Consider the following 12,014-nt stretch of genomic DNA (forward strand, 5'->3'; position numbering starts at 1 on the left):
AAGTGTTCTTAACCCACAAATCCTAGCTTGCTTGCTAATTACCTTAGCAACAAATTAGTGTTAGTGGGAACAAGAACAATTAACAACCCAAGAATTATCACTAAATATTGGACATTATGGCTTTAGTAATCCATAACTTCATTTCCCTCCAAGCCAAGGGGTGGAAATTACCCTATAATCAAACTTGGCATTTCATCACACACATAGAGGGCATAAACATAAAACATGGCAAAATTGGTAAATTAATGAAAGCTATGAACCATAAATGATAACAAGCAAGCAAGGTAACTCAACAATCATAAAATAAGCATCAAACATCAAATTCAACAATTGGAAATCCAAAATTGCAAAGCTATGTAAATATGGACAAGAGAAATTGAAAAAGATAAAGTGTAGAACAAGTAATGTAATTAAAAGAGAAATTAAAGAAATACTTACAATGCAATTGCTATAATCCAAAATCAAACTTGAAGTATAAAATGCTACAAAACCCTAATTAAACCCTAAGAGAGCAAAACCTAAAACTACACTACTCCTACTCCTACTATGTGTTTCTACCCTACAAGTGAGATCTCCAAGCTAATGCCTTCATATTAGATGTTGCCCCTTGATATAGCCCTTGATTTCAGCCTCAAGGCTTCAGAAATGGGCCAAAAAGAGCTCCGAAATGCGAGTGCACGTGCATTTTTAATGAAGGCACGCACTGGTACCTGTGCGGGCGCACAGATGTGTGCGTCTGCACACTTCACCGAATTTCCACTTGTGCGTACGCACAGAGGGTTGTGCGCACGCACACTTCGCGATGCTCTGGATTCGCTTTGCTTGGGTTCTTGTGCGTACGCACAGGTTGTTGTGCGCACGCACGCATGCTGATTTCCTTCTTGTGCGTACGCATGCTTGCTTGTGCCTCTAGGGCCTAAAATCACTCAACAAATATATCATGGTATCGAATGGCATAAAAGTGGGATTAAAATCACTAATTTAAGCTCAAAATCACATGTTTTCACTAGGGATGTCAATGGGGCAGGGCGGGGGCGGGGGATGCCTCCCTGCTCCCCATCCCCGCCCTCAGATTTACTCCCTATCCCCGCCCCATTCCCCGCTGTGGGGGAAAATTGCTCCCCATCCCCATTCCCCACGGAGCCCCATTTCCCGTGGGGACCCCATTCCCCATCTACATAATTGTTCTAACTAATTATTAATTTCCATATGAATAGAGCTACAAGTATCTATTTTATACAAAAACTGCAAGATTTTATACAAAAAGTCTAAATAACACGATGGTGACTTCTTTCGAAATAACGCAATGGGGGGACACAACGACAAGCCAAAGAAAAAAGCAGTGGACGAGGTGGGAGACGCGACAACAGAGAGGAGAATGGACACGACGGCAGAGTTACGAAAAGGAACGCCGCAAATAGAAATTACGACGTGGTAAGGGTGATGGCACGATGAGGTGTGATGATGCGGTGAGAAGGGTGACGAGGGGGTGGCTGCAGAGAGGTTGGATGGAGTATGGACAGCCTTAGGGATCTCTGAATTGAAGAGAGGTTATGCAAATAAAGATTAGGAGTTTTGGGTTTCTATATATATGTGTGTGAGAGAAATGACTAAAAAACATATATGAGAAATAAACTATTAAGGATAATTCAAGGAATTCATAAATTTCGGGGAATAGCAGGGACGGGGCGGGGATCCCCGCTCAGGTCCCTGTGCCTGCTTCGGGGGAATTTTGTCCCCCATCCCCATCCCCGCGGAGAAAATTCCCCACAATCGGATCCCCATTCGGGACAGTCCCCGCAGGGATCCCCGCGTCTCGGGGAATTTTGCCATCCCTAGTTTTCACAGTTAGGCACAATCTAAAGAGAAAACAAAAAAGTATGCCATTTTAGTGCTTAAGTGTGAGTTTATGTGATGAAATCCATCCAAATTGAGCTAAAATATATCGGAAAATATGGACTCATCTGTACGCGTCATGAATTTTTGTGAGTTTATGTGATGAATAAGTGTATGTTTGAAATACCTGGGTAGTAGCAAGGATGGTGGTTCACCCTGCTTGCTCCAGGTTAATGTTTGAGAATTGATAATGATCATGCTTGATTTAAGTTAAACTAAAGTATGTTTGTGACGCCTGGGTAGTAGCAAGGATGGTGGTTCGTTTCGCTTGCTCCAAGTTGAGCTTTTAAACACCCGCCTAGGTAGTAGCCGCAGTAGTGGTTATTCCACTGGCTCTGGGTTGAGCGGGTAGTAGCAAGGGGGTTGTAGCTCAAGCCCACTTGCTCCGCGATGGGTGTTTCAGTCCATGGTTAGCTACCAGGACGTGTCGGGTTGGGTATATAACCGACAGATGATATCATCAGCCATAGGACAGGCATGCAACATATGCATATTATTTGAATTGCTTGCTTGTGCATTAATTAGGATTGCCTAAGTGATTATAATATGCTATTTGTGATATTTGCTATATGTATTACTTGTATCCTACCTTTGTTTGCCATTGTTTGTTTTTTTTTTCTTTGTATCTTTACCGGAGATGGAGGAACAGAGGGAAGGCAAAGAGATTTAGGGTATTAGTCAAGTTTTAATTGGATTTAAGGAATTGGTTAAGTTTAGAAAGCCTTAGAAAACTACCCTGATTCATGGTTTCTGTTTTAGTTATTTAAGAACAATTCCTTGTTTTGTGTCATCAAGTGAAGATGCATATGTCTTGAACAATGAATGCATGAGTATTACCCTACTATCCAAGTTTTCTCAATGAATATCCCAAATAAGCTTATCACCAATGTTTCCCAACAATTTTCCCCCATGCTTAGAGTATACACACTACTCCACCCAAGCTAATCAAAGAGTAATCCAGGGACATCAATGGTTTTTCGCTTTAGGGAGAATAATGTGCTTAGCATTAGAACGAAAGGGGATTTAAAGGCTCAAAAAGGGGTTACAAAGGTGAATGCAAGGGTTGGCCATATAGGTTAGTGAGTTCAATAACAAGAATGGCCTCAGTCATGCTAAGTGCAATCAAACAACAAATATAGGACATATAGATTCATGCAAATCAATGATCACAATAAAAAGGAGTGTAATCACTCAAGAACAAACTTTATGGTTGGAAATGTGTAACCATCTATTAGAGCTTAAATCTCCCAAGGTATGTTGTTCTAGCTCTTTTCTATGTTCTATAAAAAAGGATGCTTTAAGCAAGTTGAAAAACAATTTTTCAATTCAATCAATGGCATGCCCTAAGAAGGGTTTCATGAAAGTTCCTTGTTGTTTCACCAAACTTATTTCCTATATGTATGTGTGTTGTGATGGATGCAATTTTCAAAAATATTTTCTAGTTCTATTCCTAATTTTTAACATTGCAAAAATTAACATGATCAATTAGGACAAAATTGAACTAGGTGCTATACTATTCACAACATCCAATCACAACTTCTATCTATAAAATATATACTAAAAAAAAGATGCAAAATTGCAACATGCAATAACTAGAAATAAACTATGCATAAGCTAAGATATATATACCAAAAAAAAAAAAATGCAATGCAACAGTCAAAAGTACTCGAATATCTGCAAGAAACATAGAAAAAGAAAACAAAAAATAGAGTACAAAGTGTTCGGAAAAGAAAGTTTACGCCCCGAGATGAAAAATCCTCCCCCACACTTAAGCGTTGCATGGTCCTCCGTGCATGAACATGATCCGGGGGGAATGTCTCTAAGTTCCTCCACCTTCAGCTGGTGGATGCGAGGGCTTGGGTTGTGTGAAAACTGCCAAGTCCAATGCATTTTGGCATCTTCGTCCACGGTGTCCTTCTCCTCTCCTGGCTCCTTGCCTTCGCGTCTCATCCTCAAAAAGAATGAATAAAGTATAATTAAGAATTATAAGGCAAGTAGCACAAAAAGGTAAAGGAGAGAGAAAATAAGTATCTAATTGAGGAAGTTTGCATAGTTGTATGGTACGATGAAAAGATGAGCCATGTGTGTATTCCAAGTGTGCACGAGGATAGAATACACATAACAGCCGGTTAAAATGGTATCCACACAATCAAAAAGTAAGAATGGGTTCCTCAATTAAATGGCCTAAGATGCAACTAATGGATGAGCAACATTTAAGCACATGCAAACTTAGGCAACTACAACAAGAGTGAATTGAATGTAGGAATTATTGGATATTGAAGGTGTGCAAGTGAAATAGCAAAATTGATATATAAAATACTACAACAAACAATAACCAATTTAATGATGAAGAAGAACTACTTATTCATCCTTAGGCATATTCAAATAATCACATGGTTAATGTGTTTGTTACAAAAAGGTGACCAACTTGATAGAATCAAGTTAAGTCAACTCAAACAAATGCAAGGCATTAAAAAGAAACAAGGACCTTGTGATGTGATTATGTTGACTTAAAATCCATGGTGAACAAGCAATTCAATTCAATTCACTAAATTCCATGTGCACTCATAAAAGTTTCACCTAATATGCAACAAAATGTAATGTGCAAATCCAAGTAGGTGCTAGTAATTGAAGGTAAAGTACAAGTGCATCGATGAAATTCAATCAACAAGCAACCCAATCAAACAACAAGCAAACAATTGCAGTTTATTTACCTAACAAACAACTTAAAGCAAAACAAATATAATTACTAAAACAAAAATGAGATGCAATGAAAACGAAGTAAAATAAGTAGAAAATAAGGTAAAAGAAAGAGAAGAGAGGGATGGAGTGGGCGGAAAGTGCGTTAGGGCTTATTTAAAGTGGAATAGGAATGTTGCCCAAAACAGCACCTGTGCGCACACACAGGTACGTGTGCGTACGCACAAAAAGGTAAAACAGGGGGTGTGTGCGCTCGCACAAGGCGTGCGAGTGCTCCGAACAGAGAGGGAAATAAGACGTGTGCGTGCGCACCTAAGTGTGCAGACGCAAATTTTTTTTTAAAGGGATCATGTGTGCGCACGCACAAGAGCGAAAAAGGGGTATGGGGTGCAGGCGCACAGGCTATGCTAACACTCCCATCAGAGGAGACGCAAGCTAGCGTGCGGACGCACAAGCCTGTGTAGCCGCACAGAGAGCGCGATAAGGAACATACGTGCGTACGCACAAGGTGGTGCGTACGCACAGACCGAGGAAAACAGGGGAGTGCCCACGCACACGCTGTGCTGTCGCTGCGAACAGAGGGCAATACAAAGAGTGTGTGGGCACACAGGCTTGTGTGCTTGCACAGGTCGCGAAACTCACAGTTGTGTGCGCACACACAGCAGCGTGCGTACGCACAGATGCCCTGTTTCAAAAATTTTTTTCTTTCAAAAACTAAAGTACCAAGCCTTAGTACAATAAAAAATCTCAACTCCAAACATTCAAAACTTCACCAAATCATGATCCATACAAAAATCATCCTATCTAAACTCAAAATTGAACTAATGCTAGGCTAACTAAGACAAGCAAACATGCAAAAAACTAAGACTATAAACAAAGAGAAAGGGTAGGAAAGATGTTACCATGGTGGGGTGTCTCCCACCTAACACTTTGGTTTATAGTCCTGAAGTTGGACTTATTGAGGAGACTCTAGCTAGGGTGGCTTGTGTTTCCACTCCTCCTTGAACCTCCATCCAAGCTTGCACTTTAACTCTCCTCCGGGATCCCATATTCTAGGCATCCGTTCACCTTCTTGTTGATCTTTATGCTTCAAGCCGGATGGATAAGCTCCTAATTGACCCTTGTAACAATCCAACATTTTTCAAAAATCACCCAATTGTGCTTCACACCATTCTTGAACTCCAATTCTTGAATTGTTCTTCTTGAAGGGCCTTGGATTCTCTTGGCAACCAATACCCCTTTCTCCACCATGTACCGACCCAAGAAGGACTTTGAGTTGGTAATCCGTTTCCAAGATAGCATATTGATGGGGGCCAATGAAGTTTAATGGTGAAATTGCCATCCACTCAATGTGCTCTTGGAATGGAGTTACTTCCTCAACAACTTCCTCTTCCCCACCACTCAAATCATAACAAGGAGGTTGTGAGAAGTCTACCTCCATGTCTCTCTCAAACTCAATGGGAAGAGGCTCATTAGGATCATTAAAGGGGTTGATCAAGGAGGACAAAAAATCATTAATGATGGAATCCTCATCTTGATCAATCTCCCTCAACTCCTCTTTTCTCCCCTCTGGTTCAAATACTTCACTTTCTTCCTCTTGTTGCACTTCAAGCTCTAACCCTTCTTTCCCTTGTGGCTCTATATTCTCCTCTTCACTCCATTCTTTAGTTGATCCTTCACATTCTTCAAGAGGAATGCCTTGATCGGATGAGCGTAGGAGGATTAAGCGGTTTACTGCTTCGCCTATGGTAGCCATGAAGTGCCCTTGTATCCTTTGGAATTCTTCTTGCTCTTGGAGAAAGGCTTGAAGGTCTTGATAGTCTTGGGCCAAGGGTGGGAAAGTTTTACATTGTGGTGAAAAATGAGGTTCATTGTTTGGGAGGAAGGTTGTATATGTGGGAGGTAGTTCATGTTGATGAGTATCTTGAGGTGGTATGTATGGATGTGGTTGTTGGTAGTAGTGGTGTGGTGTTTGAAAATGTGGTGGTTGAGGATTATGTTGGAGGTATGGGTCATAGGTATATGGTGGCGTAGGTGCATAATCAAGATGAAATCCACCATATCCTTAGGTTGGGTATGTGCATTGGGAAGGGTATAGTTCATTGTAGTATGGAGGAGGTTGCTCCTTCCAAAATTGATGCTCTAATCCCATGACACAATCCAAAATTGAGGTTATCAATCCCTACAAAATAAGAACAACCAAACTCCAAACCAAGAGGGTGATAACTCATAGAGAAAATTGAAAATAACAACAAAAGACATCAATTAACAAAATAAACAAAATCCTAATTACCAATAAAAGCAAACAAGCAACCAAAAAGTATCTATTCACACTATGGACATATTTACAACAACCAAAATATAACACTCATGACGCTAGTTCCCCGGCAACGGCGCCAAAATTTGACAATGAACAAAAGCATGGGTTTAGATTTTCGTACTAAAAATAGGATTGACGTTGCAAGTATAGTCCAAACCCAACCATTGATCATCAATCAAATTATAATCCTAAAGATGTCAGAATTCAATACAAAATATAACCGAGAGTATTTTGACTCCCGAGTCGTTCTCCCAAGGAACTAATGCCAACAAGTGCACAATTTTGGTTGCAAGAACAAAGGGGTTTTCTCAACAAGGAAACAAACAATCAAGAAATAAAAGAACAAGACAAAATTGCAATTAACGAAGTAATAAAAGAACAAAAGAACTATGTATGTAATATAAATGAGTAAGACTATAAAGTGATGGAAACGTGGTTTAAAACATAAATGAAACCTTGACTTGGGATGAGTAATGAAATCCCTTCCTTGCCATAACCACAACTATGATAATTATGATGGATTAATCTCACTAAGTCAACCCTCACATCGGAGAGTAAGTTAAATGAGCATAAGTGTTCTTAACCCACAAATCCTAGCTTGCTTGCTAATTACCTTAGCAACAAATTAGTGTTAGTGGGAACAAAAACAATTAACAACCCAAGAATTATCACTAAATATTGGACATTATGGCTCTAGTAATCCATAACTTCATTTTCCACCAAGCCAAGGGATGGAAATTACCCCATAATCAAACTTGGCATTTCATCAAATAAATAGAGGGCATAAACATAAAACATGGCAAAATTGGTAAATTAATAAAAGCTATGAACCATAAATGATAACAAGCAAGCAAGGTAACTCAACAATCATAAAATAAGCATCAAACATCAAATTCAATAATTGGAAATCCAAAATTGCAAAGCTATGTAAATATGGACAAGAGAAATTGAAATAGATGAAAGTGTAGAACAAGTAATGTAATTAAAAGAGAAATTAAAGAAATACTTACAATGCAACTGCTATAATCCAAAATCAAACTTGAAGTATAAAATGCCACAAAACCCTAATTAAACCCTAAGAGAGCAAAACCTAAAACTACACTACTCCTACTCCTACTATGTGTTTCTACCCTACAAGTGAGCTCTCCAAGCTAATGCCTTCATATGAGATGTTGCCCCCTTGATATAGCCCTTGATTTCAACCTCAAGCCTTCAGAAACGGGCCAAAAAGATCCCAAAACGTGAGTGCACGTGCATTTTTAATGAAGGCAAGCACTAGTACCTGTGCGGGTGCACAGATGTGTGCGTCCGCACACTTCGCCGAATTTCCACTTGTGCGTACGCACAGAGGGTTGTGCGTACGCACACTTCGCGATGCTTTGGATTGGCTCTGCTAGGGTTCTTGTGCATACACACAGGTTGTTGTGCGCACGCACGCATGCTGATTTCCTTCTTGTGCGTATGCACGCTTGCTTGTGCGTACGCACACATGGATGTGTGCTTCTCCTTTGTTTTCTTCATACTTTCTCCCTTTGTACATGCTTCCTTTCACTTCTACCATCCTATTCTTGCCTCTAGGGCCTAAAATCACTCAACAAACACGTCATGGCATCGAATGGCATAAAAGTAGGATTAAAATCACTAATTTAAGCTCAAAATTGCATGTTTTCACATTTAGGCACAATCTAAAGAGAAAACACAAAAGTATGCTATTTTGGTGCTTAAGTGTGAGTTTATGTGATGAAATCTATCCAAATTGAGCTAAAATATATCGGAAAATATGGACTCATCAGTACGCGTCATGGGCTAAACTTGCACGCCCATGCATATGCGTGGCCGACGCGTATGCGTGGCCCCTGTTTTCTGCAAAAATTGGATTTGAGTTTTAAACCAAATTTTAAAATTTTAAACCCCTAATTTCATTCTTTTAGTCATATAATATAATAATAAACCTAGTAATTAGCTGAAGCTAGGAATTTGAGGTAGTTTGGGGGTGAAGTAAAGAGTAAATATGATGAATCATATGAGAATGATGTGAAGGTATGAGAAGTTGATAATGACATAGCAATGATGAATGGTTGTGAAATGATTATGTATGACTGTGATTGATATGATGTTTGATGATTGAAATGAGAGGGAATGAATAAGTGTATGTTTGAGATACCTGGGTAGTAGCAAGGATGGTGGTTCACCACGCTTGCTCCAGGTTAATATTTGAGAATTGATAATGATCATGCTTGATTTAAATTGAACAAAAGTATGCTTGTGACGCCTGGGTAGTAGCAAGGATGGTGGTTCATCCCGCTTACTCCAGGTTGAGCTTTTAAACACCCGCCTGGGTAGTAGCCGCAGTAGTGGTTATTCCACTGGCTCTGGGTTGAGCGGGTAGTAGCAAGGGGGTTGTAGCTCAAGCCCACTTGCTCTGCGATGGGTGTTTCAGTCCATGGTTAGCTACCAGGACGTGTCGGGTTGGGTATATAATCGACGGATGATATCATCAGCCATAGGACAGGCATGCATCATATGCATATTGTTTGAATTGCTTGCTTGTGCATTGATTAGGATTGCCTAAGTGATTATAATATGCTATTTGTGATATTTGCTATATGTATTACTTATATCCTAGCTGTGTTTGCCATTGTCTATTTGTTTGTCTTTGTAACTTTACCGGAGATGGAGGAACAGAGGGAAGGCAAAGAGATTTAGGGTATTAGTCAAGTTTTAATTGGATTTAAGGAATTGGTTAAGTTTAGAAAGCCTTAGAAAACTACCCTGATTCATGGTTTCTGTTTTAGTTATTTTAGTTTTATAATCTGAGTGTCGGCATTCTAGGATTGCCTCTGGTATTCCCAAAACCTTATATATTATGTGCGTGGCACCTTTACCATGCTGAGAACCTCCGGTTCTCACCCCATACTGTGTTGTGTTTTTCAGATGCAGGTCGAGAGGCTTCTCGCTAGGCGTCTGGACTTCTGCAGCGGAGTAGTTCTTGGGTTTATTTTGATATATAGCTTATGTATATACATACACTTAACTCTCTCTGATTAACTTGTTATTTTGTTCCTCTTAGAGGCTAATGAAGAGCTAGGGTTTTATTTATGTATTTTGGGCTTTGGGATATGTACATATGTATGTAAATATTCTCCGGCCAACCTTGACTTCGCAGGCTGAGTTAGGAGCTTGTTATTAAGTATCTTTTTGGCTCTCTACTCCTAGTTTCTGTTATATTATGTTCGTTGACTTTCGGTTCCTTCACACGCAAGTAAGATTGTTTTTTGAGCGATGCGCTTTTTATTTCTATGATTTTGTTTTACCCGTTTCTCAAGGCTCCTAGTTAAATATCTCTTTCACTATTATCATATATAAATTTTTACTTTTAGATGTCGTAATACCTTACTATCTCAGTCTTATGACTTAAGCATAAGATTAAGTGTGGTAGGGTGTTACATTATGGTATCAGAATAATTCGTTCCTGTAGAGCCTGAGGGACGGACTGACTATGCTTCTGGGTATACTCTGAGTGTCTATACATGCTGATTAGGATATCTAACCGATATATATGGTATGAATGTTCATGAGCATGCGTTTAGAACTTTGATGCACTAGACTTGTGATATTGAGACTGATTACCTTGATATCACTTGTTTGGTGTGAATAGGGACCAGATGGTGACTCGTGAACGTGGTCACGGTTGAGGGAGAGATAGGACTAGTAACTCAGAACCTGAGACAACTGAGAATAATCCTGCGAACTTTATGACTGCCCTGGAGAACATGGCTGCTGCTATGCAGGCTACGGCTGCGGCATTTGGGAATCAAGCCGATAATGGAAATGGTGATGATAGGGGAAATGGGCTAATGACCTTAGCAACCTTCCTTAAGATAAACCCGCCCATTTTTAGAGGGACAACGAACCCCACAGAGGCAGATAACTGGTTTCAGGCAATGGAACGGGCGTTACAAGCACAACAAGTTCCTAAAAGTCAATGTGTTGAGTTTGCAACTTATCAGTTAACGGGTGAAGCCCAGTATTGGTGGCAGGGTACGTGACGCCTACTGCAGCAAGATGATGTTGTAATACCTTGGAATGCCTTTCAGTTGGAATTCTACAAAAAATACTTTCCAAATTCAATCAGGACGGATAAAGAACTTGAATTGTTGCAACTGAAGCAGGGTCAAATGTCTGTAACCGAATACACAAACAAGTTTGAGGAATTATGTCGATTCTCCAAGACTTTTCAGGGTGCTCCAGGAGACTTTGAGGAATGGAAATGCATCAAATACGAAGGGAGACTTCAGAGTGATATACTGAGTTCAGTGGGTCCGATGGAGATCAGAGTTTTCTCAGACTTGGTAAACAAGAGTAGGGTCACGGAAGATTGTTTGAAGAAGGCTGCTATGGAGAGGAATGATAGCCGGGAATGCCACCGAAGAGACCACAATTGGAATTTGGCACCAATGGGCCAGAAATTCAAGAAAAGAGGGAAACAAACAAGGGATACTTCGGAGGAGCTGACATGTCAGAAGTGTGGTCGTTACCATACGGATAGGCCGTGCTGCTTTGGCTTGGGCATATGTTACAAGTGTGGTCTACCAGGGCACGTATCTAGGAACTGTCCGCAGGGAAAGACTCAAGATGGGGGACGATCGAAACAGCAAGATTGAGGTAATTGCAAAAATTGATAACCAAAAATTTAAATTGTAATATGTGATTTTGAAACACCACATTTATTTATAGCCTGCGTCATGGATGAGGATGTAAGATTGGAAGTGTCAAGCTTAGTGTTAAACCTAGGACTTGGTGGAAGGGAGTAATGAAAGAAAAATATGTTTGATCGAGTGCTACCTTGTGGAGAACACCCATTTTGTTAGTAGAAAGAGAAGACCATAGTAGTAGACTGTATGCGAGAGGGATAGTACCGGCTAATCTTTGCGACTCGATCTAGCTCTCCTTGTGTAACATGTAATGAAATTTTGTTTTGGATTCCTTTTTCCCTCGAACAACGAATGGTTTATCCTCTAAAATTCTAACCCCCTTACGTGCACATATTTATATTTGAATCTGTCCATCCAGGGGTGAGCCTGAGCTTGTTTTGGTA

The 12,014-nt window shown here is 40.1% G+C and overlaps 1 protein-coding gene across 1 annotated transcript; it reads left to right on the forward strand.

Annotated features, from left to right (window-relative positions):
• The first annotated feature begins 10,689 nt into the window (after window positions 1-10,689).
• LOC107610562 (uncharacterized) lies at window positions 10,690-11,580 on the forward strand. The gene is made up of 2 exons (XM_016312600.1): window positions 10,690-10,943; window positions 11,052-11,580. Exons 1-2 carry the CDS (start codon window positions 10,690-10,692, stop codon window positions 11,578-11,580), a joined length of 783 nt encoding a protein of 260 aa, XP_016168086.1.
• The last annotated feature ends 434 nt before the right edge of the window (window positions 11,581-12,014 follow it).

The sequence above is a fragment of the Arachis ipaensis genome, chromosome B8 (assembly GCF_059453495.1).
Source record: "Arachis ipaensis isolate K30076 ecotype BB chromosome B8, ASM5945349v1, whole genome shotgun sequence".
Lineage (NCBI taxonomy): Eukaryota > Viridiplantae > Streptophyta > Magnoliopsida > Fabales > Fabaceae > Arachis > Arachis ipaensis.